Below are 26,980 nucleotides of genomic sequence, written 5' to 3'. Positions count from 1 at the left end.
ACAGCAAAAAAAAATAAGAGGACACCCATTCCATTCTCAGGCCCAGCAATGGGAGGGCTGTGGGAGAAATACAGAGCTGTGGGAGTACTTAGAGGGCTGCAGAGGAAGCAGGATCCTATTAGAGCACTGGGGTAAAGGGAGTGCTCAGAGCAGAGATGGAGGACCAGGAGGCATTGCTGATAATAGAATGGTAATCCAGAGGCACAATGGAAGAGTTTCAGGCTTTGGGAAAGATTAGGAGGTGAAGACAGAAAGAGCTGTACAGAGCCTTTGGGGGAAGAGTGTAGGAGAAGTATGACCCTTTTTGAGATGGACATAAACAGAGTGTTGGGGATATTGAGATTAGTCTTGGTTCACTCAAGGCAGATAGTGGTGACCCTGTGTGTGTTGCAAGGGTAGAGGTGTCTGGGAAGCATGAATTTAGTCCTAGTGCAGCGCTCGCCCGCCCTTTCCCCGTTAGGGGAGTGGCGAACTTGTTCCTGGTGCTCAGGCTTCCCCTTGACCCCTGCTGATGGAGTTGAGGACACAGTTGACGAGGCCACCTGGAATTGAGCATGCAGATTCACCTTGAGTGACCCTTGAAGGACGAAGAGGCATGGGAGGCTTTGTCCCTTTGTCCCAGAGGTACCTCCCCTTGTGTGTGGGCGTGGGTAGACTGCTCTGAATTGTGCTTGTGTGATGGTAAGAGTTGTAGGCATTTGGGGAAACATGACTGGTTTCCGAAGGAGGGAGACAGACTCGGGCACTGATGCTCTGACTTCTTGTTTCTCTCCTATTTTTCCACCTCGCTTTTTGTCTCTTGCTTTACTTTTTAAAACTTTCTCAACTTTATCTTCTAATACTTTTGTTGAGTTTCTATTTCTGCAGTCATTTCAAGGACGCAGATATTTTCACTAATCTCGGAGGATATCGGCCGACCGGTTGGTTGGTTTTCTGCTGTCTGCAGTTTGTTTCCTTCAGATGCTCTTAGCATGTTTATTTGGTCTTCAGTGTAAGAGAGGGGAAGCAGAAAGCTGATGGGCAGCTCTGAGGTAATGGGTGAGGCTTGCCCAAGCTTTTGTGAAGATTGATGTGGCTGGGTGTTTGGTTGGGAGCCTGCAGTGTGGAAAGGTCGGTCTTTCATTTTAGGCTAGTCAGAGCTCAAAGAGAGCCTCCGTCTTCGGCCACAGGTACGGCCCAGCTGTCTGCATTGTGGAGCCTGAGTGTGGTCCAGAAGCCTCAGAATCCAATACATTTCTGTTCCCTTGATCTCGTTGTTTTCCACCAGTGGCACTCCTTTCTCCACTGAGCCTTGCTTTTTTTCTCCAACCCAGAGTCCCTTTTAATTTTTAGTTTATTTTGCAAATTTTAAAACTTCAGCTTTACTAGGGTATAATTGGTGTAGAATAGGCTGCACATAAAGTATACAAATGTGCATACCTGTATTATTTTCCTAGGGCTGTCATAACAAACCGCCACAAACTGGGTGGTTAGAACAATGGAAATGCATTGTCTCACAGTTCTGGAGATGAGAGGCTAACATGGGATTAGCCCTGCGTTGGTTCCTCCTGAGGCCTGGAAGGGCCATCTGCCCCCTGCTTCTCTTCTGGCTCCTGGGGTTTGCTGGTCATCTTTGGCATTCCTTGGCTTATAGATGGCATTCGTCACATCGTCTTCCCTCTGAATGTGTATCTCTTCATCTGGAATTCTTTTTATAAGACACCAGCCATATTGGCTTAGGGGTCCTCCCTGTTGCAATATAAACTCATCTCAGCTTAACTCCGTGCATCTGCAATGGCTCTATTTTCAAATGAGATCATATTCTGAGGATTTCAACAGATGAACTTGGGGGGTGACAGTATTCATAATGTGTCAAAGTTCCTGCACCCTTGGTAAACCTTCCTTCCTGCACCCTCTTCCCTCCCCCTTTCCAGGCAACCACTGATCTGCTTTCTGTCACTCTAGATGAGTTTGCTCTTTCTGGAGTTATATAATTGGAATACACTTTTCATACACTTATTTTGAGATGTCAATTGTACTTTCCCCTTTTTTGGCTGAGTTTAGATGTATCACACTCCATTGTGCAGATGTACCACAATTTGTTTATCCTCCTGTTGATGGGCATTTGGATTATTTTCAGTTTTGGCTATCATGAATAAGCTACTCTGAACGTCCTTTATTAATATATTTCTGTAGATAGAAAATTTTCTAAGTAAGAATATTTAACCTAACTCTAAAACAAAAAAAATATATCTAACTGCCCATAGAATTTCCATTTTGAATAAAAGTAACAAATAATACTGAAAAGTGATGTTCCAAAACCCTACACAAATAATAAAATAGAGCTCTTTTTATGGGTGCTGGTCCTGGCGCTCGCCCCTTTCGATGTTTGCTCACAGCTTCTCCTAGCACCGTTAGGAGTGTGTCCCCTTGGTGGGCACTCAAGGAAATTGCTCCTGAATGATGTTTGTGGCTGACGAGGATCTGCCTCCTTTGACAAACTGGATTTTGCTGACATGCCCATGATTCTCCTGCAGGTTAGAAAACTGAAGCTGCAGTTAGAGGAGGAGCGGCAGAAGTGCTCCAGGGGCGACGGCACGGCGGCTGGTGACCTGGCCGGGCTGCAGAACGGCTCGGACTTGCAGTTCATCGAAATGCAGAGTAAGTGCAGTCAGCCTGGGCTGTGTCCTAGAAGCGGGATTGTAAACTGGCTGCCAGTGTCATGTAATTCACATTTCTCAAGAAGAGCTCTTACAGATTGGTTCGTCCTCAGGTTGTCCAGAAGAGCAGTCAGGGCAGTAATGGGGCCGAACAGAAGCTTCTGCTCACCTGCGAGCTTCAGGATGATGAGAGCACTTCCCTTCTAGGCAGAGTGATTTGTAGGAGCATTTCGCAAATAGTGACATCCTGACACTGTCCTCTTCCATACCCTCATCAGCTTGAAGCTCCCAAGCAGCACCCTACCTAATGTTGTGGAATTCATCTTGGAATAATTGGAGGGATATATTTGGAACTAACTCACACTAATATTGAGTAGTTCCAGAATTTTCTGTTTTCTTGTTAACTCTAATTTTTATTAGATGGAATTTAAAGCAAGGCCACAATGTAAACCTACTCCATTTACCTACTCGTTTTTCTTCCTTTCTACTCTTGACCCCATATTATAAATGCCTACTGTAGTCAGAGTCATTCCCATGGTAGGCACTGTTCAGAAGCTGTTCTTATGTAGATACTATGTAATTCACTAGCAGGGAGACTTTTCTTTTCCTATTCAAATAGCATTTCTGAGAACTTATTTTAAAATATTGGTTATTCCATGGCTTTTTCACCTAAATGTTCTGAATTAGGCCAAATAGAAAAGAGTTCTTGGATTAAGGCTTATTAATGCTGTTAATACCAACCTTTGAGGTTAGGGATATATCCTTTCTTAGCTATCAGTTACAACCCTTGTGATACTTCCTGGTGAATATTTTGTTCCTGAAATGTCGTTTTGGCATGGAGGGTAGATGAGGACTGGGATGTGACAAGAGGTAGGCTGATTGATTAGGAGGCTATGATGATGAGCTAAACCACTATAATGATTGTCAACAGTCTTAGAGAGGGGACTGGAATAGATTTGGAAGAGATTGGCCTAAAGCAGCAAAATCAAAAGGAATCATCCTGAGGGGGAATGCGCTAGACTTACGTGTGAATGCGTCCTAGTGTGGTAGGCGGTCGCCGGTATTTGCGGAAGGTGGGGAGAAGTACCACCTGCAGCTATACATGGAGGTGAGCTGAGAAGGATGGGCAGGCTGGGCTTGCTGGAAAAGACAAAAGCAGGCAGTACCCTTGCACCAGAAAACCAGGAAAAGGACCCTGTGACTCTTGGGTCTGGACACTGCCTTGACTGTAAAGTATGGTGTTGTGGAATGGAATTTCAAAACACAGATGAAATGGCTGAGACAACAGAGTTAGACTTTGGAAAACAGGAAGGAATGGGTGGTTTGGAGAGTGAGAAGGAAGCAGGACATTTTGATAACGAGTTGCTGAATTAGAGAACTGGATCGTGAAGCTTCTGTTTTAGAGCCCAGAATAGGGCTCTGACTCCCAAGGGTGGCTTTTTGGGAGAGGGTTTTATGATCCCATTACTTTTAAGGTGACAGTAACTGTCTACTTAGAACAGCTGTTTGCATTGAGGATATTTAGAAAGTTATTTATAATTTATAACCTTAGCTATGTGGAACAGCACAGAAGTTCTTGAGTTAGGTAGATTATATTTGGTTTTCTCCTGTAAGCCTTATAATTCTTACCCTATAATCATTTCAGAGGGATAGTTTTATTAAATTTGGCTTGTTGGAGGGATTTTTTTCTCCCCCGTCATTTATAAACTTATTAAATGACTTACTTCTTAGGTCAAATGTATAGCTATTGATTTATATAGCTCTACCCATACCACATTATCATATGTATGGAAAAGCATTTGTTTCAGCAAATATTTATTAAGCATCCACTGTGCAAAGCATTTAGCTAGATACAGAGGTGGATTCAAGAAGGCTAGACAGGGCCTCTCTCCTTACAAATAAATGTTAAGAAAGCATGGTAACTATTATAAAAGAACGCAGGCAAAATGCAACAAGAGAAGTTAGGGTTATTTTAAGAGTCATGCAGGAGGTGAAAATTGAGCATAACCTTGGAGGTCAGTTAAGACTTAAGTTGGGGGTGGGGAGCAAGGGGCACTAGAGGTATGGGGGAGCAGAAGGACAGCGGTGGGAAGGTGCAGGGCTGGGGTCCGGGAAAATGGAGCGCCTAGCCTGTGAGCACCGAGGCTCCCTGGGCCATAGGACTGCAGAGAAACTGGCTGACAGGGCTCCTTGCTCAACGCTCTACCTACACGCATCATGGGGCGAAGAGTGAATTTTCCTCTAACTCCTGATCTGAGGGATACTGTTGTAGCGTAAGTGCTAGAGCTTCTGCAGTGTCCACAGTTCCAGGGGCTGGGTTGCCGGAGGTGCCATGGTCGCCCTGTGTGCATTTGTTTTGTCCTCTTAGACCGCACGGCCCTCTCCTGTGCTACAGAGGGAGTCATTGCCTGGTGGGTCACACCTTCACCCCTCAGAGGTGACTGATTTTTCTCTTCTGTTCTAGGAGATGCTAATAGACAAATTAGTGAATACAAGTTTAAGCTTTCAAAAGCAGAACAGGATATAACCACCTTGGAGCAAAGTGTAAGTACTTCTAATGGTGCCAAGTGATTTAAATTCCCTTAAAACACATCTGCCTCCTGCATCTAAATGGCTAACCCATGCATGCCTTTGGGCGACCATTACACTTGGATCTCTAGAAAAGCTCTATATTAAAAGTGGGAAAGCCAGCAAAGAACATCTGGCAAGGCACATCCGCCTTCTGTTTCCTGTAAAAATATAGAAAACTGTAGCTGTAATTCTAGTTGTAGATATTTCATGAGAATTCAGAGAGATCATAGTTTATAACAAAATGCTTTATTGCACATTTCAAAACGTCCAAAAACTTTTCCATTCAGTGAGTCTCCTGTGATGTTACTTTGGCACTTAAACACTATGGTCATCATAAAACTTAACATGGGAAATTGGCTTATAATGACTCTACAGCTGTAATCCTTTGGGGACATTTCTTTATTTATAAATAGCAGTTGGGCTCTGAGAGAACCTATGACTCACCCTAAGGGGACTTGTTAGTGTTAGATTACTTAGAGTTTTAATAACATTGTATTTCCATCTTGGCTGCAAAAAAGTGATGGCTCCTAGTGCTCAGTTCCAGAGGCTGTGTTCTCATATTTACAGATTAGCCGGCTTGAGGGACAGGTGCTGAGATACAGAACTGCTGCTGAGAATGCCGAGAAAGTGGAAGATGAACTGAAAGCAGAAAAAAGGAAGCTACAACGAGAGGTACTTGTTCTAACATGCTTTCCGGAAAACATCCCTAAAAGGAAAATATCCTTGGGAAGTAAATTCTTTGTTGCATAAGGAATTTAATCCTGGGTCCAATCTGAAGGAAACAGCAGTGGAGTCACTCACTCTTTTCTGTTGGTGTTTGACCCACACAGTGACTGCCATTTTTGTTTTGTTCAGTTACATAAGAAAAGGGAGGCTTTTTATTTTTTAGATCAGGTCTATTTCTCCAGCTTCTGTAGATCCTGTCTGTGACTAATACTCAGTATCACTGTTTACGAGTGGCTGACTGAAAAAAAAAAAATAGGCTGTGGGATCCTATGCGAGCCCATCAGTCAGCAGCGCGTCCACATCCCGGAAAGTTGGAAATAAGGTGGCACTTGGTTTTGTTTCTGACTCTGTGAAGTGACCAGGTTCTCCCTGCCTCTAGTTACGAACAGCACTGGACAAGATTGAGGAAGTGGAGATGACCAACAGCCACCTGGCCAAGCGGCTGGAGAAGATGAAGGCCAACAGGACAGCACTTCTGGCCCAGCAATAGGGAGGCCACCACCTACCTGGGAGTTCTGGGCCCCACCCAGGGGGACGGACTTCTGCCCATTGACAAACCCCTCTCAGTACTGTTTGAGTTTTGTCATTAATATAGCCACCTTTGTATTTTATAATTTATGAGAGAATGAAATAGGTTTGAATCTTCATGAATGAACACTTTGGATTTTGTTTGTAGTTTAATTCTAGACTAAGAACTAGTCAATGCTATTTTTATTTTGGTTTTTTATTTCCGTAATTTTAGCATCAAGTTTACTCACCATTTGCCCCCAGCTGCCTCAGTGACTGGGCACTCGGAGGCCTCAGCCCGGGCGTTGGAGGACAGCGATTCTGAGTGCTCACTGAGCTGCTTGCCGGAGACCTCAGAGAAAACACAAGTGCCTTCTCCACAGTGCAATTCAGACTTCAGTGATCTCCAGTGGTCAAAGACATGTTCCCTCATGTCAGATAGGTTTGTATTTTAGTGAAAAAACAAGTTCACAGGCGGGCAATATATGTTTCACTAAAATTTATATGTTTGGAGAAAAAAAGCCTTTTTTGTAAAATATTTAAATTTATATAAGAAAATGTTAGAAAAAGATATGGGGAGTGTATATAAAACTTGCTTTATTGCATGGGGCAGGGAAAGCCAAGGCCTAATACTCTTAAAGTAAGAGTAGGGTCCTTAGTCTTGAACATCAACTGTGCTGTATTAAGGTATTTCATCTGCTGCTTCTTTGTGGAATAAAACCTCAGACAAACCCAATTTGGGGGGTGGGGGGACAGGCAGGTGGGACATCTGCCTGGAGAGTCTATTAAACACACCCTTTGGCTGACGACAATTGGCTACTGACACATTCATTTTGTTAGAGGAGCCTTTAAAACAAATCATGGCAACCGTGCCTTATCTTGCCCCTCTTTTCTCTCCTTCCTAAGGAAAGTTCTGGAATGTAGAACTTTGTCTTTTTAAAAGAACTTCAGTTTCATTTTTTTTTTTAACATATTTTATTTATTTTTTACAGAGAGGAAGGGAGAGGGATAGAGAGCCAGAAACATCGATGAGAGAGAAACATCGATCAGCTGCCTCCTGCACACCTCCCACTGGGGATGTGCCCGCAACCCAGGTACATGCCCTTGACTGGAATTCGAACCCGGGACCTTTCAGTCCGCAGGCCAACGCTCTATCCACTGAGCCAAACCAGTTAAGGCCAGTTTCATTTTTAAGGCACCCAGATCAAGAGGTTTCTATCATCGAGTGCAGCCATTTTATAGAACTTGTGATTCTCTTTTGCTCTCAGAACCAAGGTGGTTTTATGGGAATGATTATTGCATCTTCAGTGTGTTTACACAAAAAGTATTGGGGAAAGTCTAATGAATCCAGGCCACATGAGAATCAAATCAGACCTGAAAGTAGATAATAAAGGGTACTCAGATGTGAATACATTATTGTTTAATTAGCCCTTTTTTTTAAAAAATATATTTTATTGATTTTTTACAGAGAGGAAGGGAGAAGGATAGAGAGTTAGAAACATCGATCAGCTGCCTCCTGCACACTCCCTACTGGGGATGTGCTCACAACCAAGGTACATGCCCTTGACCGGAATCGAACCTGGGACCCTTGAGTCCGTAGGCTGACGCTCTATCCACTGAGCCAAACCAGTTAGGGCAGCCCTTTATTTTTAAAATATGGAAGCCAGTGTCCTGAACTGAGAGGATTTCCTAGTTGGGGAGGTATGCTCTCAAAAGCAGATGTATCTGAGAATCCCACAGCTGGAACCAACAGACAAGGCCCAGCTCTTGCGGCCTTGGAAACAGACTGTGTGTCCAGCTCTTCCACTTCACCATGGCCACTCAGCCTGTGTGCCTCCCAGGCTCATGGACTCTCATTTCTGAGATGCTGGGGTCTACTTTATGGAAGTTCCACACATTAAACTTGATTTGTCTTGTCCATCTTTTCCACATGGAATGGCTCCACTTCTTCATAAGATCATTTTCTGTTCTTTCTAACAACTTTCTTCGTTGAGTCTTGTAATACGGATTTTACCTTAAAAATAGAGGCATTCTTCTTCCCTATGGGGACTGCACATTTCTATTCATGCAGGTTAATATTAAAGTAGCTTATTTTAATGCACCTATAATTTGTATTTTTACATCATCCTTCAAACAAGAATACCTAGAACTTTAATCATCTTAAGCTGGTAGTAGTCCTAGCCATTAACAAAGTGGGCTTCCTTAAGAATTCATACCAGTTATAGACTGGATAAGGAGTACTTTTTTCTCTCAAGCTTTTTTAAAATTAAGAATCAATTATTCTTTGGTTATTGAAGGTACTAGTAGATTATCAATTCAGCTTTCTCAATAGACTGTGCCATCAGAGCCTTTTATATATTTAGGACCTTTTTTAAAGTCACCTGACTGGTTTGGCTCAGTGGATAGAGCGTCGGCCTGTGGACTGAAAGGTCCCAGGTACGATTCCGGTCAAGGGCATGTACCTTGGTTGCAGGCACATCCCCGGTGGAGGGTGTGCAGGGGGCAGCTGACCGATGTTTCTCTCTCATGATGTTTCTAACGCTCTATCCCTCTCCCTTCCTCCCTGTAAAAAAATCAATAAAATATATTAAAAAATAAAATAAAAAAATAAAGGCACCTGAACTAACATAATATCACCGGATATTATGAAGAATCAAATCAAAGCATTATCTATGAAACCTTCAAGGCCTCTTTAGAATTCTTAGCAGATGTCCAGGGGGCTTTCAAATTGCTTTTGAGATTAACACTACCAGGTATATACTAGGTGAAAATCAATATAGAAAAACTTTAAAGTGTGATGAAATTAAATAAGAAATCTTAGGACACATCTGACAATTTATTTATAGTCGAGTCACCAAGCATAAGGAGTGCTACTATCTAGAAGGCAAATGTGCGTCTTCAACCTTAGGACCTACCGCAGCAGGGTGCAGAGGAGAACAGCACACCCGTGTCCGCAAGTGACTGTATTTAACACCGCTCAAAGACTTTGTACAGATCGGGCAGGTTAGCGAGCTGCAGGACATTCCCATCTTCTGTGAAGTGCTTGGGAGGCAGGAGGTGTGAGCGGAAGGCTTTATAGACAACGTGTTCCACAGTCCACTTCCAGGGGTTTGGAGTGGAGCCAGGCGCTTCAATCTGGAAAAGACATTAGGTGTCATGTCTCCCTGTTTGCATCCCGGTACATACTGGCTTCCTAGCTGACATGCACCGGACCAGCAAAGTCTTGTTCCTTTATAATGGGCTGTTCCCTGATGCTCATGAAGCATGTATGCCAGCCTCTCAGATCCTATTGGTCCGAACCTGAGGAAATGGGGGAAGTGAAGCCAGGCCCTCATGAGGCTTTCTCCCCGGGAACCTCTGTTTCCATTCGGGGGAATGTGTTACTGTGGCAGGATCGAACATAATGTCTGATCCTGACTATGGTGTTTGGGCAGCAAGAGTAGAAAGTAAATTTCTAATTCACCACCCAATTTGGGGGTCTTCATGTAGCCCTGTTTTCCTAGAAGCTCCACAGAGAATGAAATGAAATATAATGGGGATTATTGTGCTCCCCCCTCCCTCTCCTACTGAGCCGTAGCTATTTCATGTGAAGGGAAATGTTTTCTCATCCATCCTTCACTGAAGTACATTTTCCAATCCAATGAGCTCCTCAGCACAGCTCGGTGAGTGTGCTGCCTGACCTCCTCTGCAATGAGATATTTATTCCCGAGGGGCTTTGGCAACAGGACTGAAGCGCTACTCAACACCTGTAGGCTCAGAACTGAGCAGCCAGCTGTCCCTTGGTTTCCTCCCTATGAAACGAGTGTGTGGCTTCACCTGAGGACGACCAAGTAATCACCGAGGATGGTCATGTGCCATGCACAGCTGCTGCCCTACCCTTGATTCTTAGACCATTTCAACCCCACTGCCCTCACCCCTCCAACCTCTCCGAAATAGTTGCTGACTGAAAAGCATTGTCACCTGACTGGAAAAAGTGACACAGAAACATGAGGCACCTCAGCCATTTTTCTATTAAGCTGACCTTCTGTAAGAAGAGCGGGGCACCTGACCTCAGTCCAGCCTTGCTTTCCTGGCAAAGCAGCGGTCAGATGTAGAGTAAGGCAAAAGCTAAGAGAGACTGGGAGGCTGGTCCAGAAGCTGCTGTCAGTGGGGGATATGGACCCACGTGCCCTGGACTAACTCAACCTCCCATCTCTCACTGTGTTGACTGTGATTTTATATTTCGCAGTGAGATCACTCTGGAGGTACCTTCTAGGCCAGCAGAAGAGAATAAAAGTCACGAATAAAAGCTGACCATTGTGCCCTTATGTGCCATGAAATCCTAGGAATTTAGAGATGAGCAACTTTCCTCTCCTAAAGGTGGTGTGAGGGCCCATCCCAGTCCTGAGCTGCCAGCAGCAGCACCACAGTACCTGTTGGCCTGAGAGGGTCGACTCCTCGGATATATACTGCTTCCGGATAGAGTAAAACATAGCACATTCTTTACTGAGGCTTTCAAAACATTCCTTTTCCTCGTCCCAGTTCACCTGGTCCAAAGAGAATTCAATACCTCAACATCAGTATGTGCTTTAAACACACTTCACTGTTAAATGGAGATCACCAATGACTTTAAAATGAATGTGACTTTTTACACATTAAAGCCGTAAACTGGAACTGCTGAATACTGCTGGGGTGAGTGAGGAGGAGGAGAGGGCCTTTTCATCTTTAGCATTCCGAATGCAGGGGGGCCTGTGCCCTCTCCCCCAGCACACACTCACGTGCCCACCTACTTTAGATCTGGCTCAATCACTTGCCTCAGTGGCTAGTCGAAGAATGAAGATCGGCAGACCCTCTAATGGGGGCACATAGTTGTCGATCAGAAGGGGTAATCCAATCAGGTTCCCTTCCTGCTTGTGGAAAAAAGGGGCAGGACAGGGGGAAAGAAAGAATGCGATTACAGTGTAATTTAAACATTCCATTTCCCCCCCGAGCTTCCTCCAGGTCTGCCCTCACACCTGGGATTCTGGTGACCATGTGCTTGACTGGGCGGGGCACAGGGGCCAGGAGCTCTAAACACTTAAAAGAGAGCTTTCTGTCCTGACATGTAGCAGAACAACCTTTTCTTCGGACCAACCAAGGAGCATATCAAGAAGTAGAGTCCCAAAGACTATGGGGTAAGAGGAAGAAAGGGAGAGCAGGTGCTGGGTCACTGGCCTGCAGGGACTGGACGCAGCCTCCTGTCAGGGCCCTTCACCCTGGGACAGGAACGGCCACGAATGAATGAAAAAACTTGTCTAACCTAGAAATGCAAATGCCGAGTCTCATCCTGATTTTGGACCAACTACAAAACTTGACTCTTGTCTGAAGAATACTACAGAGGCGTAAACACAGCCATCACGCACCTCGTCAATTTCCAAAGAGAAGTAGTCTGCAAGCATCTCAGTCTTCCTTTTCAGGAACTCAACAATGTATTCGGCGAGTCCTTCTTTGGGACCATCTTCCTCTGTCCAGCCACTCTCGGGACTGTCTAAAGCGAGCATGGCGAGGTCAAAGAGCGGGGCTGGCTCCTAGGAAGGAGCAAGTGTTTAGCACATCCAAATGAAGCCTGCATTCCCACAAAACCATGATCACCACAGGAGGTGAGAACCCACAAATCTAACACTCATTCCCAAGAAAACAACAATAAAACCTCTTCCTCCTCCTCAATGGCCATTTCAACAGAGATGTGACACACAGACAGCCTCCTGAGCAGGTGGGTGGGGTGAGGCGGTGAGGAGGCACTTTCCCTCTGTGTAGCTTTAAGGACACCACTTCCATCTTTCTAGCAAATCACTAGGTAGATTGTTTCTTTCTACTGCCTTACCCATAACTGAAGCTATGGGGAGGGTGAATTAGTTAAATCGAATGACATTTCAGGTCAATCACCTAATTAGGAAGACTGAAATCTACTGTTAAAAATAAAATGCCTCAATTTTCCTCCATTTCTCCCTTTCTGATGTTACTGTGGTCATACATTTTCCTCTTACATGTTATAAACCCACAGTACACTGCTTTTATTTTTACATAATAGAGGAGTCAATCAAAACGACCTAGCAATCCTAAATGTTTATACATTCAATAATAGCTTTAAAATATACAGGATAAAACTAACAGAACTACAAAAAGAAATAGACAAATTCACAATTACAGTTAGAGGTTTCAATACCCCTTTCTCAATAAATGGCAGAACAAGAAGACAAAGCCACCATACAAAAGATTTGAGCATCACCATCAACTTGATGTACATGCCCTTTATAAGGAACATTCTACTCAATAATACAAGTTCCTTTCAAATGTAAATGGAACATTTACTAACATAGGCCATATATACTGGGCCATAAAAGATATCATTAAATAAAGATTATCTCATTACATAAAGATAGAACAAATGTCAATGAAATAAAAATCAGAAAAATAGAGAAAAGTCAATGAAACCAAAAGTAAGTTCTTTGAGATTAATAAAGTTGAAAAAGAATAAAAAATATGAACAACTTCATGCCAATAAATTAAAAGACTTAAATGGACAAGTTCCTTTGCTGTATATAGCAAAAAACAATTGGAATTTCTTAAAAATGCCATTTACAATAGCATCAAAAGATGTGAAATACTAAGGGATAAATATAACAAAAGATTTCTCCCCCAATTTGATCCATAGATTCAACACGATCCCAATAAAAATTCTAGAAAGTTCTTTTTTTTTTTTTTAGAGTATGTCACACGTAGAAAGAAGATATGAAACTACATAGATATGTAGTATGATTTTAAGTCTAAAATTAGGCAATGAAAACGTCCTGGAAAAAATGGACTAAAATTGTCATTTGGGGTTGTGTCTAGGTCATAGGCTTTAGAGAATGTTTATTTCTATTTTTATCTCCAAATTTTCTTAAGCAGATATATTAATTTCTATAATAATAAGCATTTGTTTAAGTTGGCTACCAAATGGCTGTTCTTTGTATAAACCTGTATTATCATTAAAGATACCTCCATATGCAAATTGTACAATACAGAAACTCTTCTAAGCATATTTAGAAAAATTTACCACATTACAAATAAGATATTAGGGTAAAGGTATTTTCAGAAATGAGCAGTTGTTGAAATTTCAGGAATGAGAAGCAGGAAAAAAACTTACCGATAACCTCAGGACACCAAAATTGGCAAAATCATATATGAGTATCTGGTAGAACAGTTCTTCACTGAAAATAAAAATGAATTGACTTTAAGGAAAAGCTGAATCCATGCTTGAGAGCCAAGCAGTGGGGACAAAAGGAGAACCAGCTCTTGAAACCTGGCTGGGACACAGGTGGTTCTGCCTTGCTGGGGAACCTTTTAAACCATCTACCAAGGTCTCCTTTTCCTCCAGAGCTGGGATTCCAACGTGTGCTGTGGCCAGGGCTTTGGCCGGCCAGGCCTCCACGCACAGGTCCAAACACTAAGACCAAGTCTGGCTTCTATCACCCATGCTGTCCCCACCCGCCTGGCGCTGTCAGAGGTTTCTGACACCCTGGATTTGTATCTGAAATGAAAGACCCTGAACACAAGTGTGATTTGAGATTGGGAATCATGCACTTAGATATGCTGGAAAAGAACAAACAAGGGGAGTAAAATCCCCAACAAATTAGTAAGAGCCAGCCCTCCGGACAAGCCCAGCAAGCTTCTCCCAGCAAAGACAAGCTGAAGAGCGCTGCACCCGAGGGTTTCCACGCCCAGGCGGAATGAGTTTCAATATCAAGGAGGAATGTGGCCCACAGTGAGCTCTGGACTGGGGCGGGTTCTAGGTTAAGGGCATCAGATCTCATGTGGCAACTCCAAGCAACATATAGTGGCCGCCCCGCTCACAGGGCCAAGCAGCACTGTGAGACCACCGCAGGCTTGGTGGGAAAGAGCCCCACAGTGGACAAGTGATGCCTGGCAGAGAACGTGGCAGCACCCTCCCATCTGTACTACCGATATGACAACACATTTAAACAGTTCTAGACTCAGCAGGAGCTCATCCATCAAGGTCCCTGGAAGCAATCCATATAGATGTCGCTGGCTATGCACTGAGCAAATGGCTCTGCTGGGCTCACCCCCTCGGTGCTCAACCCCCTGGCTTGTCTGATGGTCACTGTAGCCTTCGCTACGTTACCAGAGCTGGAAGAATGGAGCCATCCGCTCTGCTTTCGGGTACAGCCTCCATCACAGCAGGTGCCAGAATTCTCTTCCAGCACTGCCTTCAACACCTGGGTCACAGCAGCCAACATTCAGAGAGCTACCAAACACCGGGTTTCTCATGTCATTCTTATACACAAACCCCTGCAAGTTCATTCCAATTTACAGATGGGAAGTCTGAGACGAAGTTTTGGAAAGAAACTTGCCCACCGTCACATCAGTGGTAAATGGCTGAGCCTGGATTTGAAGCCATGTCTGCCCGACTTCAAAGCCTGGGCCTTTCCAACTGTCAGGCTGCTGCTCTCCCTGGCCTTTTGTGCCTGCGCCTCCAGGACCTTTCTGCTAGGAGCTCTGCTCTTTCACTGCTCACTGACGTACCTCAGTTTGGTGGTGTTGAGAAGGTATAACTTGGTCTGGTGCTGTGCCAAGGCCCACTGCGGATTCACACAGCCCACAAAGGAGTGGTTGTGCAGCATCTCCTGCAGGGCTGGAAAACAAAACACAGGTAAGTGGTGCCATCCCACCAACACCGCTGCAGTCCAAAGCACCAAGCCCGAACTAGAGACAGGTAAGTCAGGATGCCCGAACTGAATCTCTTGCTGAAAACGAACACAAACAAGGAATAAAATGAATAACAACTAACCTTTCAGAATGCAACACGAATTGCCCAAGGATTCAGAAACAATCAAAGATCACAATCTGAGACAGCAGGAAGCAGAGAAGTGACAAGAGCCCCGAGGCCACTTCATCCAGAGTGTCCTCAGGAGTCACGAGCTCTAGTTTCTGCAGACTCTGAGGTGTGGAGAAAGGAGGACAGATGCCTAGGAAGAGTTTGAAATGGGAGCCTAAAGGAGATCACTTCCCCAACACGTGAGACTGAGACCTCAAAGGCTGCACCCACGTGTGAAGGACAAGAAGTACCAGCATGTCCCATGCCCACTCCTGCCCCCTCCAAGGGCAGTAGGCAAAGGTGCCCACTGCCTCAAGCCTTGGTGTTGGGAGTAAAGAAAAAGTTACATCCCTGAGAATTTATAACCACAAGCTGGTCCTCACATGCCTTGCAGCCAGGAGTCACACAAAGCAGGTTATGGGAAAACCTTACGTGCACATTTTAGTTTAAAGAGATTCCAGGGCTGACTTCTTCCAGGTCCCTGATAGAATCAAATGCAAATTTCTCTGGGGAAATCCATCTCCAATCCAGGCTTCAAATAGTTCCTCACAGATAAAGTACCAGGAACTAGCACTCAGGAGTTACAAAACTCAAAGAATTAGAATCCAGAAGAAATCACAGAATCCCGCCTGCAAAGGTTTCAGAGACTGGAAATATCAGCAAAGAAGATAAAATAAGTATGTTCAATAAAGAGGTATTAGAACAGAAGAAGCAGGAGTATCAAAATGATCAAGGAGATTTCCAAAAGAACTAAATAAAATTTCTAAAAATGAAAAATATCTGAAATTAAAAATCAAGACAGAATTAAGAACAGATTAGACAAAGTTGGCAAGGTAATTAGCTAGAAAGTCGATTTCAAGACATTCTCTAGAATCCAGCACAGAGAGACAAAGGTAGAAACAGAAGTGATGCAAGATACCAAGCCTCAGCGCCACGAGGCCCAACCAAATCCACACCTGGCACACACAGATGTTGAGAAAGATTCTAAGAGCACTCAGAGACCAAAGAGGGATTACCCAGAAAGTAATAAAATATTTTAAAAGACTGATAGCTGAATTTTCAACAACACTAGAAGCCAAAAACATCATAGAATAACACCTTCAATGCACTAAAAAAATAATTTATAATCTTGAATATTAAACCAAGCAAAAAAACCCCACAAACAACCTTTTCAAAAGAAGAATGAATTAGACAAAGCAAAACTCCGTTTGCCAAAGGCCCCACTGAAGGATGTGCTTAGGGCAGACTATGAAAGGTCAGAGAGAAAGAATTATGAGCAAATAGTATTTGCTAAATCCAAACACATTGACAATAACAATGTATTAGGGAACATCAGATGTTCACATGAATCTAATGCCATGTACCAAAGATGAATTCCAGGTGGAATGAGATTTAGGTATAAGCGTTTTAGGAGAGTATATATTTAATTATATCAGAATTAGGAATAATTTCCTACATAAGATAAAAGAGCCAATCTGTAAAGTACAATTCATAAAATCTGTCTACATTAAATCTATGAATTTCTGTTCATAAAAGAAGTGTTCATAAGAAAAAAATACCTGATGAGCCCTGAACGGGGGGAAGATATTGCCATGTATCTGATTACTACCTAGAATACATAAAGGACTCCTAAACTCAGAAAAGACCAAAAACCCAACAGAAAAATGGGTCAGAGACCAAACAGGCACCTAACAGAAGAGGAAATATACTTACTCAGCTTCATCAGTAACTAAGGAAACATAAATAAAAACCACCATCAGATACCAGATCAGACACTGGAGGAAAAGCGGAGCAAATGCAACTTCTTCACATTGTTGGTGGGACTGTACATTCATCTGACCCCTTTGGAAAACACTGTCATTTTATGACCCGGCAGTAACTCTCCTAAGTGCATGCCCTGCAGCAGAGCTTCCCAACCAGGGGGCCAAGTTCTGGGTCCTCTCAGGAGTGGAAAGGCGATGGGGTGTGAGAGGCAAAGGCGAGGCCATGTGAGTCCTCTAATGAATGAACAAACATGCAGCTTAGTCATGAAGTGGAATCCATTACACAGAAAAAGTAATCAGCATACATAACAAGATGGATGAATTTTAGGAACATCTGTGTATATATTTCTATCATTAAAATACAGTATAAGTGTTTATATAAAGTTTAAAACTTATAAAAGTAGGTTTTTTAGGGCTACAAATGTGGGTGATAAAACTAGAATAAAAAGAAAGAAAAGAATAATAAAATTTAGGGTCATGGTTACTCCAAGGGAGAAGGACAAGGGATGGGACAGGGAGCAAAGACATAATAGCTTCAAAAGTGATGGCAATGTTCTGTTTCTTTAAGCATGTGTTCATTTGTTTTCTTCTGTAGAGCCTACATATATTTTATAAATATGATTTTGCATTAAATATATATAGAAAGGGGGGGGGGGCTGGAGCCCAGAGGGCAAGGGTGTGAAAACAGCAGTAAGCCTTACATCACGTTTTTACTTTGCTTTTTTTAAAGCTTGGGCACCACAGCTATTGTTAAACAAGTCCTGCAACACTCCCTGCTCCCCCATTTTAAAAAAAAAGCTTGTTTTCTTCATTTCTAGAATAAGTGTTCCCCTCTGTTCCCACTGGCAACTCAGTGTTTCTGCAGGATGTTCTGCGTGGGCAGAAAATGATTATTTTAAAAGCTGGAGAACATCAAATAACCCTGACTGATGAGGCACTGGAGGAGAGCGCGTGCGGCGCACTGAGGCAGCGGAGCTTCCGCATCTGTCACGGAGGCCCTGGCCAGCGCAGGCTGCGGAGGCGGCGCCTGCCCCCAGCCCGAGGCTTGCAGGCTGCTTTCCGCCGGGCACAAATCCACCAGGAAGACAGGCAGGGCTCTTCTCACTGGGTGCCATGAGGCCATTTGGACCCCCTCACAGCCTCTTCTCAGGACCTGAAGGGCCTCCATTTATTCTTCCCCCCAAACACCCAGCACAGAAGCCTGTGGGCATGTCCCTGCCTTTCTGCCAGCAGCCAAACCGGACAAAATCCTCCTCCGCTTCCAAGCCAAACACACATCTGCGTTCACAATGGAGGCCTTGGTCCCAGCACTTCCCGGAGCAGCAAGTGAAGCCAAACCCAGGGAAGGGGCCAGTCCTCCAGCTCCTGAGGGCTGTGCACCAGCGGCAGCAGCCCCGACATCAGTCACATTCTGAGCCCACCCAGCGGCCCTCCCAGCAGCCCCCAGCTGGGCTCTGCTGAAGCGGACCCTAGCGCTGTGACAGCGTCTCCCTCTTCCTCCCGCTGCCGCCAGTTCTCGTGAGCAGTCCCACAGCACTCGTGGCAGGGCTCGTGGTTCATTCAGCTCCCTTCCTGCCTCAGGCCTTGGCATGGCACATTCTGTACCGAGAAGATACTTGACTAGTGTCTGCTGAGCTGATTTCATGTACCAGAGAAACTCACCCGGGGACAGACAATATGAGTATGTACATCTAGACCCAGGACTGTTCACCAAAGACCAAGAAAAGAAAAGAAAATTGTAGATAAGATGTTAAGCACGCGTTCACATTCAAATGATAGCAAATAACCTAGGAGACACTCCTTGTCCTCATTAATTTACAGACTGAAATGATGGAACCAGCAATAAATAAGTTCAGGCATTACTAACCTGAGATGGGCCCAATTCTGTGGAACATGTGACTGAATATGGGGCCAAAAATCTACCTCATTTGAGGAATGTGCCACCAGAAATGGGTAAATCCACCAGACACCAGAGAGTCGCCTGACGGTGTGTTCAACTTGGACATCCTTTCAGAATAAAAACTGTCAGGCTTCACTCCCAGGCTGCTCCTGTCATTCATTCACTCCTTTGGCAAACACCTACTGAGTCCACGTGCCCGGCTCTGCCAGGCACCAAGGATGAGGCAGTGAGCTCAACAGACGCAATCCCTGCACAGACCATACACAGCTGAAATAACCACGCAAACAAGTGCAACCGGGATGTCGGCACAGGGAAACGGATCTGCGTCTCTCCCGGGCAGGGGCACGGCTCCGTGGGGGAGCAGCAGGCTGTTGGTCTATGAAGGGGAGTGGCCATAGCTCACCAAATCCGAGCTTCCGAGAAACCCCTGTACAGCATTCAACTCAAAGTCAACTGGCTTTCCCTCACCAGACTATTCTAGACTTACATGAGATGATGTGTATGAATACACAATCTCAGAGTATGCAAATTCATCATCTGAGCCTCAGCAATGGACTCCAAACTGCATCAAACCCCGACGCACGTTATTTTTATCCTGCACTGAAAACAGTTTGCACCTACTCAGAAATTTATTGAAATTGAACTTTAAATAGCCTGCTTTGCACAAGAGATACAAACCCTTAAAGAAAACTGCAAATTCCAGACCGGAGGGAGTCCATTAAAATTACCCGCAGGAAAACTGCTAACTACATCAAGTAACAGCCCACCTTTCTGACTTTATTTAAAGTGGTTTTAAGGGCTCCCAGCGGGGAAGCCAATAGCAGGGAAAGCGCAACCAGAGCAAATCTTCATGGAAACAAAAACCAGACGCCAAGTGGCAGCTACGTCCACAACTGGCACGACCCTAGTCACAGGAAGTTCTTACCCTCCAGCACTGGAGACACACGCAGACAAAAGCCCCGAGTGCTAAGAAAAGAGGGAACAAATAAGAAAGGCAAATTGAGGCCATCCTGACTTCACTCAAACCTGAAAAGGTCAGAGGCCAGAGTCAGAACAGCTCTTCCAGGAGACTGTGGATTAGTGGGAAAGGTACCCATTTCCTTTCGGATGTCATAGTTTAAGACACATTATATAGCAGTGTTGAAATTTAACTATTTTAATCAAGAAATCGGTTGCAGATGAAAAATGGAAAAGCCACGGCCACTCGTGTAGACACAAGGGCAGAGCAATGGTGGCCACACTTGGAGCATGACTGTCTGGCTCACCAAGTGGGGTCAGTGCTGTGAGGGGCAAGTCGCTGTCACACACCCAACCCCTGGCCAGTCCATCCCTGGGAGGTGACTAGCCCCCTTTTATTTCCTAAAACCGTAACGTTAGTTTTGAAGTAATGGGGCCCAAAATGGAGCTGTCCACTCAGGCATTCTGGAAGGCTATTTCTGAGGCTTTGTCTCCAGGATATAAAAATATCTACTGATTCCTTACTCTGCAACATGTGTTTTACTGACATTTCATCTCTAATCAATGCAATTATCTTGGAGGGTACAATTAATCTCTTTACAGAAGGTTAAGTCATGAGTCTCAGGTCACACAGAAGTGGGAGTGGCAGGAGGTGAAGCCAGGACCCCCAGAGCCTGTCACTTGCAGCAACAGCACACCAGTGCGCCCAGGAATGGAACTTGGTGCCTTCCAGGAGGGAGGGCAGAGGTTTGCTCAGCACGCTGCAGTGGCCATCTCACCTGAATACGTTCTGTATTTCCAAAAACTAAACATTAGCAGTTCGGGCCTCTGAGACCCCGACAGACGTGGCACTTACGTACTCTCATGTCCCCGCTCATTAATTTCTTCCCGGAGACTCAGAACACTGGTGAGGTTAATGATCCTTCTCCGGGGGGTGCAAGCTGCTGTCATTTCCTTCTGGGACTCATCTTCCACCATTTCCACATCGGAAGCTTCCCGATGTCTCTTTCTGCAATGAGATAAGGAACTGGCAGATCACTACTGTTCTTTCTAAATTAACAAAATAATAACAAATCAGCCCAGATGGTGCCCTGCGTCTTGGAGAAGGGGGCAGCCTCTCTGTGCTGGCTCTGCACATCTGGGAGGGATCCCGGCGGCAGGCCAGCAAGGCCAGTCTGTTCTCCGCCGCTGCTTCTCTGCCAACCCTCAGGGCCCAGCCCGGGCCTGCACGTGGCAGGAATCTAGCGTGGCCCTGCAGAGCCGCAGGTAAGCGCTCCATTCCCAAGTCTCGTTCGTTCAGCACTCCATTTACCTCCCCATCAGGCACTGTTATAATACCGACTACATTCAGCCATGAACAAGGCCAACAAGGGTCTGCCGTCACGATCCTTGCTTTCTATTGGGAGTCAAACAGCAATGAAAAAGAAAGCATTTTAAGTAGCAACAAATGCTATGAAGAAAATAAAACAAGGGAACATCATAGAATGGTGGGGAAGTGAGAGAGAGAGGACTTTAGATTAAATGGACAAGGACAGCCTCTGGTAAGAGGCGACATCTGATTTGAGATCTGACTGACAAGAAGCCAGTCTTCCTTGGCCGAGGGAACAGTGAGAGCACAGGGATGCGAAGCTCTGTGAGCTCAGGTCGGCACCAGAGCAGTGTGGCCAAACACCACGCGGGAGAGGGAAGTGGTGGGCCAGAGGGAGGGCAGGGGTTTTATCCCAAGTGCAACAGGAAGCCACTGCTTTTCAGCAGAGGACAATACAATCTGATTTCCGGTTTTAAAAGATTTCCTTTGTTGTGTGGTTAAACAGCTTGTGGTATTAGTTTCCCAACTAATAAACAGAAATGTAATTCTTCCCTGGCAGGGCTGTGCAGAGCATGACATGAGATAATGTATGTAAAGTATCTGGCACATAGTGGGTGCTCAATAAAAGTTAGCATCCTTCATTATTCCCGGGGAAACAACCCCTAGACATCGTCTCACGAGACTGACTCAGAAATGAGCAAACAGGAATTAAATAACTTATCCAAGTTCCAATGGCCAGTTAGTACCAGAGCTTTGGTGGTCGGCCACCCAGTGGATGTGCAGCCCTGGGCAGATGACCCTGAGCTCCAGGTTCAGTACCTGAACACGAACAATGAATATCACCTCACAGACTTCAGCGTGATGTCTTTCAAGAAGCTGCACACTGTACTGGAAATGCTCAGAATGCAATGGCAGTCATTAGTCCTGGTCCTGCCTTCTCTACCCCCGCTCACCACCAGCCACGTGCTTCAAGGAGGCTCATAGCCTGAGCTGAGAAAGTGTGTTTCCTCTGAAAGGAGTGAAGCGGGTTTGGGGGGGATGAAAGAGAATCCTCCAGGTATGTTAGGCTTCTCTCTAGCCACCGCTGCTGTGAGGCCTTATCAAAAGTCATTACTAAAAATAAAGGGTAAGTCTGATTTTTTTCCTGATGCTGTTAACTAATGCTTGGGATCATGGACATATAAGACAATTCAAAGGCCACTATGCTGGGTGACTCTCAAGACATAGTCAAAGGCAGACAGTGGACAAAGCCCCAGCACTGTCCCATTGGAGGCTGAGGGGAGAAGAGACAAGTGGTTCATGAACAGTCCACGTTAGAGGCAGTTTTATTAAGAACAGAGGCAAGCTGCACTTTTCCTGAAGGGCCATACCTTGGGTTGTCCAGGCTGGAGGGGGACGCTCTCTTCTCTGACGTTTCCGAAGTCCCCTTTGTCGCGATCCCCTCCGAGCTCTGACTCTTGGCAGCCCCGTCGGGAGCTGGAAGTTCCGGCATTTCCTCATCTTGCTGCCCGGCCCTGGCGGTGCCTGTGCTGTCCTCCGGGACAATGGCCTGGGGCTGACTGGCTTTGCTTGCAGGCTGCAGAAAGGCATCGAGCTTCTGCTCCCGGGAGTCAGTGCGGACCATCTGGTAGGCATAAACTTTGTCGCCACTTCCAGAAGCAGACGAGGGGGTCACGCCTGTTGTGGATTTAACCGCCTCCCCAGAGGGGCCAGCAAGACTGGGTAGTAAAGTCTGTGACAAAAGAGAAGACAGAAGATTCAGAATCCGAAGTTCAGAAGCCCAGGTCCCAGAGTGGAGCAGTGCTGGGGAAAAGCTCAAACCAGGTATGGTTATCATAATAGAATTATTACTACAGAAGCAAATCAGACCAAAGTTTGAAGTATAAAAATAAAGATATACAAATATAAAAGTAAAAAATTCACTGAATCCTTATAGTCTTAAAATTGGTTTAAAATGGAAATATCAGTGAAAAGTTCTAATATTTTTAGGTTTTTGCTGCTGCTATAAGAGAATTTTATTTTTTTATTGTGGTAAAATATACGTAACACAAAATTTACCACTTAACCGTTTTTAAGTGTATAGTTCAGTGTGAATTAGCCGTTCACACTGTGGTGTGACCATCACCACCATTCATCTTCAGACTTTTTATCCTTCCAAACTGATCCCCTGTGTCCTTTACCCTTAAAATTCTCCCCTCTCCCCCGCTCCTGGCAACCACCACTCTGGTTACTTTTAAATATACATATTTCCTAGCTCTGTCCACTGGAAAGACCCAAAGCAATGACCACCCAGTAGTAATGAGGACCCCTGATCCAGATTACAGTCTCTAAATACCATTCCCTACTAAAAGAAATCAGAGCTCCTTGGAGAAATGGACTGGGAAAGTACAAAGAGAACCTAGAATATCTTGTCATGCCAGGAACAAATAAGCCATCAAAGACGAATGGAACTGCGTCAAAAGGATAACACCACCAGTTTGAAGGGGCTTCCCTTGGTCTCAGATGAAATAATTTGAACATCAAAAAGAGAAATGAGCCCTGGCCTGCATGGCTCAGTGATTAGAGCATCAGCCCACACACTGAAGGGTTGCTGGTTTGATTCCTGGTCAAGGGCATGTATCTGTGTTGCAGGCTTGATCCCCGGCCTCAGTTGAGGCATGTGTAGGAGGGAACCAATCAATGCATCTCTCTCACATCAATGTCTCTCTCCCCGCACCCCCAACTCCCTTTTACTTTCTAAAAATCAATGGGAAAAATATTCTTGGATGTTTTAACAAAACAGAGAGAGAGAAATGACCATAAATGATTAATAGGAAGAGACAAAGAGGGAGAAAAAAGTCATTAAATGTCATATTGGAGATTACTAGAACACTTTGCAAAATGATAATTAAAGGGATAGAATTCAGATGTATCCTACTTTCTAGTACGAACTGTATTTCAGGATAACCAAATAGCTCTAACAAATGAGGGAAAGTTCTTCTTAACAGAATAATTCAAATTAACAGAAAAAATGATAAAATCAGAAATTCATAATCTTGCAATCCTAATGAAGTAATGAATTCAGGTTATGGCCACCCAGGATGGTGAAAGCATTAGGGAGAAGCTTTACAATGAAGGAATCAGACTGTCACCAGCTGAATCACCGAAATGACAGAACAAGTCAGTGTGCACCTCCTGCTGGGATGCGATAGGAAGTGCATGGCCTCTTCTACCAAGAATTCTTGCAAAACAAGTTTTTTACTCTGAATATAATCATGCCTCTAGAGTTTCCGTTTCATAGGCAACATGGAGGATTAGAACAAGTTAAATGACTCTAAGAAGCAGCCAGTCCAACACGTGCACTATTCCACAGGAAACCAGAGAAACAGAGGTGGCAGCAGCTCGCCTGGGTGAAGTAGGTCCTGGAGGAGTTGGAGCCCAGGAGCTTGCTCTCCACGTGCTGCTGCACCCGCTCCAGGATGCTGTCCTCGTGCAGGAAGTGGACCTCGTGCTTCGTGGGGTGCACGTTGACATCCACGTTCTGTGGGCTGATTTCTAGGCTGGCAGAAAAACAGACCAATTACCTCACATGGTGGAGGACTGGGGGCAGGGGTTCACACATCGTACATGTGGTGGCCAAGCTGTGGGGAGGCCCAATGACAAAATGGTCAAAACTTCAGGGTCAAGTCTGAGTGACCTGGGTTCAAAGCTGACTCCACTACGAAAAGCTGTGTAGCTTTGGGTAAGTTACACCATCTTTCTTTACCTCAGCGTCCTCATTTGTGAAGTGGAGATTAATTTCATATAAAGCATTTTACATGTAACTGGCACATTTATTATGTCAGCTGTTATTATCATTCCAGAACTAGCAGAATTTTTTATTATGTGACCTGGGGAAAGTCACTTAACTTTTCTGAGTCGGTTTTCTCATCTGTAAACATGAACCGTCCCCTACTTTTAGTTGGTATTATCTGAAGATCAAAACAAGAATATATGTGAGAAAACTTTCTATCACTAAAATGTAATACAAGTCCGTTTAGCCCTGGTTGGTGCACCGAAGGGTCGCCAGTTCGATTCCTGGTCAGGGCAATTCCAGGTTGCGGGTTCAATCCCCAGTTGGGGTGCATAGGGAAGGCAACCGATCGATGTTTCTCTCTCCCCCTTACTCTCTAAAAAAAAAAAAAATCAGTTGAGAGGATATTCAAGCTATCAACTTATGCCTCAGCTCCAAACCCATCTTTCATTGCTTGCTCTGTGATAATGGAGCTTTGCAATGTGAACCTTTGTCAGTAGGGGGCACTGGAGGGCCCCAGGAGGCGGAAGGGGTTTCTCTGCCAGGTTAGGGGCAACTTCTGCCTGGTTCAGGAGGCAAGCTCACGTTTGTTTTACCAACACAGCACCCGGCACCTGGGCGGCTCTCAGGGAGATTCTGCTACGGGAGTGAACAAATGAAAGAGAACGGCGCCCTGCACTGTGAGAAGGGACAGAACACCCTTTGCTGGTGGGGCTTGGGGTTCACTCCCAGCAGCTGTTGGCAAGCTGTCTGTTTCAAAGAGGACAGCATGATGGAATTCTGTTTCTTGTGCCTCGTGGGCGGGCAGTCTGGTGCTACATTACCTGAGGTACAGGAACGGGTGTGTGTTCTTGGGTAAATATGCTGCATACACCGTTTCAATGGCTTTTTTTAAGGAAGTTGACTCTACCAGACGATCTAAAATATAAGAGGGAAGGAAGCAGCTCACAACCGTCCTGACAGGTGAGGTGACAGGTGAACAGTCACGCCATGCCATGAGATCACCTCGGGAAGACCACCTCTGGGGGGACTCCCACATCAGACTCCCAGAAGGAAGAGCCCCCTTCCCCACATCTCACAATGGGCCTGGGTGTCCCTCCTCTCGCCAAGTAGCAGTAAGTCCTGCCTGCCCACTTCCCTCCCCCTCAGTCAGCCACGTGGACTGCCTTTGCTGGGCAGTGGGTAGTCTGACATCAGCTCTCAGACTTCTCATCCTGCCAATACACACTGGCTACTGGTCACATGTGCCACGTGCTGGGAGACAGTGGGCTGGTAAACCGCCCTCCCTCGCCTTCTTCCCCCCAAGCACTACTAGACAGCTGTGTGTGCAAGTCGTCAATTTAATTCCAATCAGAAGAGTGGCCTGATTCTATCAGGGAAGAATTCTTCTCTGGGTGCTCACGACATCCCCCTCAATAACCTCACTGTGCTGTCTCCCAGGCTGGAGCAGGTGTGGGCACTGACAGAGGGACAGCTGGGGGCCCTCTGTGGAGCCTTCTGAACTTGAGACCTGCCAGTGTTCTTTGTCCCTGCCAACTGAGCGAGCCTAGCGTGTGAGACAACCGAATAAGAGCCTGACCCCTCTCTGCTATCGGAACTTGGCTGCAAGACCAGATTAGCTAATGTTATGCAGAGCCTGTGGTAAACAGCCCACCAGAAGCATGGACGTGACATACGCAGATGGCACTCACAGGGACCTTTGCTTGTCTGTTCGGTAGCTAACCATATGTTACAAAGCAGTTACTCTTCATGGTCAGGAAACAACAAATGAAAACATTTTCTGAGCCTTGGTGAAAGCGAGCTTTGTTAGAAGTCCTTCTAGCTTACGTCCCTCCCAACGAAGCTGGAAAAGACCCTGCCAAATACAAATCAGCCTAACAGAATGTGGCCATAAAACACCGGCTCCCTCCTTACTGTTTCTATATTGTTTTGAACAACTGCTGTCATGTATTACTGAGGACATTAATAGCTGGTTATCACTATAAATGGAAGGGGGTGTT

The 26,980-nt window shown here is 45.1% G+C and overlaps 2 protein-coding genes across 7 annotated transcripts in view; one reads left to right on the top strand and one right to left on the bottom strand.

Annotated features, from left to right (window-relative positions):
* Positions 1-6,583, top strand: part of LRRFIP2 (LRR binding FLII interacting protein 2) — a 101,420-nt gene extending 94,837 nt beyond the window's left edge. For all 5 annotated transcript variants that reach the window (XM_081106479.1, XM_081106477.1, XM_081106476.1 and 2 more), the window contains 4 exons: positions 2,517-2,640; positions 5,104-5,183; positions 5,778-5,882; positions 6,316-6,583. In XM_081106479.1, the coding sequence (XP_080962605.1) occupies positions 2,517-2,640; positions 5,104-5,183; positions 5,778-5,882; positions 6,316-6,426 (420 nt within the window). In that variant the 3' untranslated portion in view covers positions 6,427-6,583. The remainder of the gene's footprint in view (positions 1-2,516; positions 2,641-5,103; positions 5,184-5,777; positions 5,883-6,315) is intronic.
* Positions 6,584-9,262: 2,679 nt separating this feature from the next.
* Positions 9,263-26,980, bottom strand: part of MLH1 (mutL homolog 1) — a 32,992-nt gene continuing 15,274 nt past the window's right edge. For both annotated transcript variants that reach the window (XM_081106473.1, XM_081106474.1), the window contains 10 exons: positions 25,805-25,898; positions 24,594-24,747; positions 22,579-22,940; positions 20,760-20,908; positions 14,988-15,096; positions 13,591-13,654; positions 11,825-11,989; positions 11,237-11,329; positions 10,856-10,969; positions 9,263-9,578 (listed from right to left, as the gene is read on the bottom strand). In XM_081106473.1, coding sequence (XP_080962599.1) covers positions 9,411-9,578; positions 10,856-10,969; positions 11,237-11,329; positions 11,825-11,989; positions 13,591-13,654; positions 14,988-15,096; positions 20,760-20,908; positions 22,579-22,940; positions 24,594-24,747; positions 25,805-25,898 — 1,472 coding nt within the window. In that variant the 3' untranslated portion in view covers positions 9,263-9,410. The remainder of the gene's footprint in view (positions 9,579-10,855; positions 10,970-11,236; positions 11,330-11,824; positions 11,990-13,590; positions 13,655-14,987; positions 15,097-20,759; positions 20,909-22,578; positions 22,941-24,593; positions 24,748-25,804; positions 25,899-26,980) is intronic.

Source organism: Myotis nattereri (assembly GCF_964212035.1).
Source record: "Myotis nattereri genome assembly, chromosome: 14".
Classification (NCBI taxonomy): domain Eukaryota; kingdom Metazoa; phylum Chordata; class Mammalia; order Chiroptera; family Vespertilionidae; genus Myotis; species Myotis nattereri.
The sequence above is the reverse complement of the archived record's forward strand: the minus strand, read 5'-3'. Positions and strand labels throughout refer to the sequence as shown.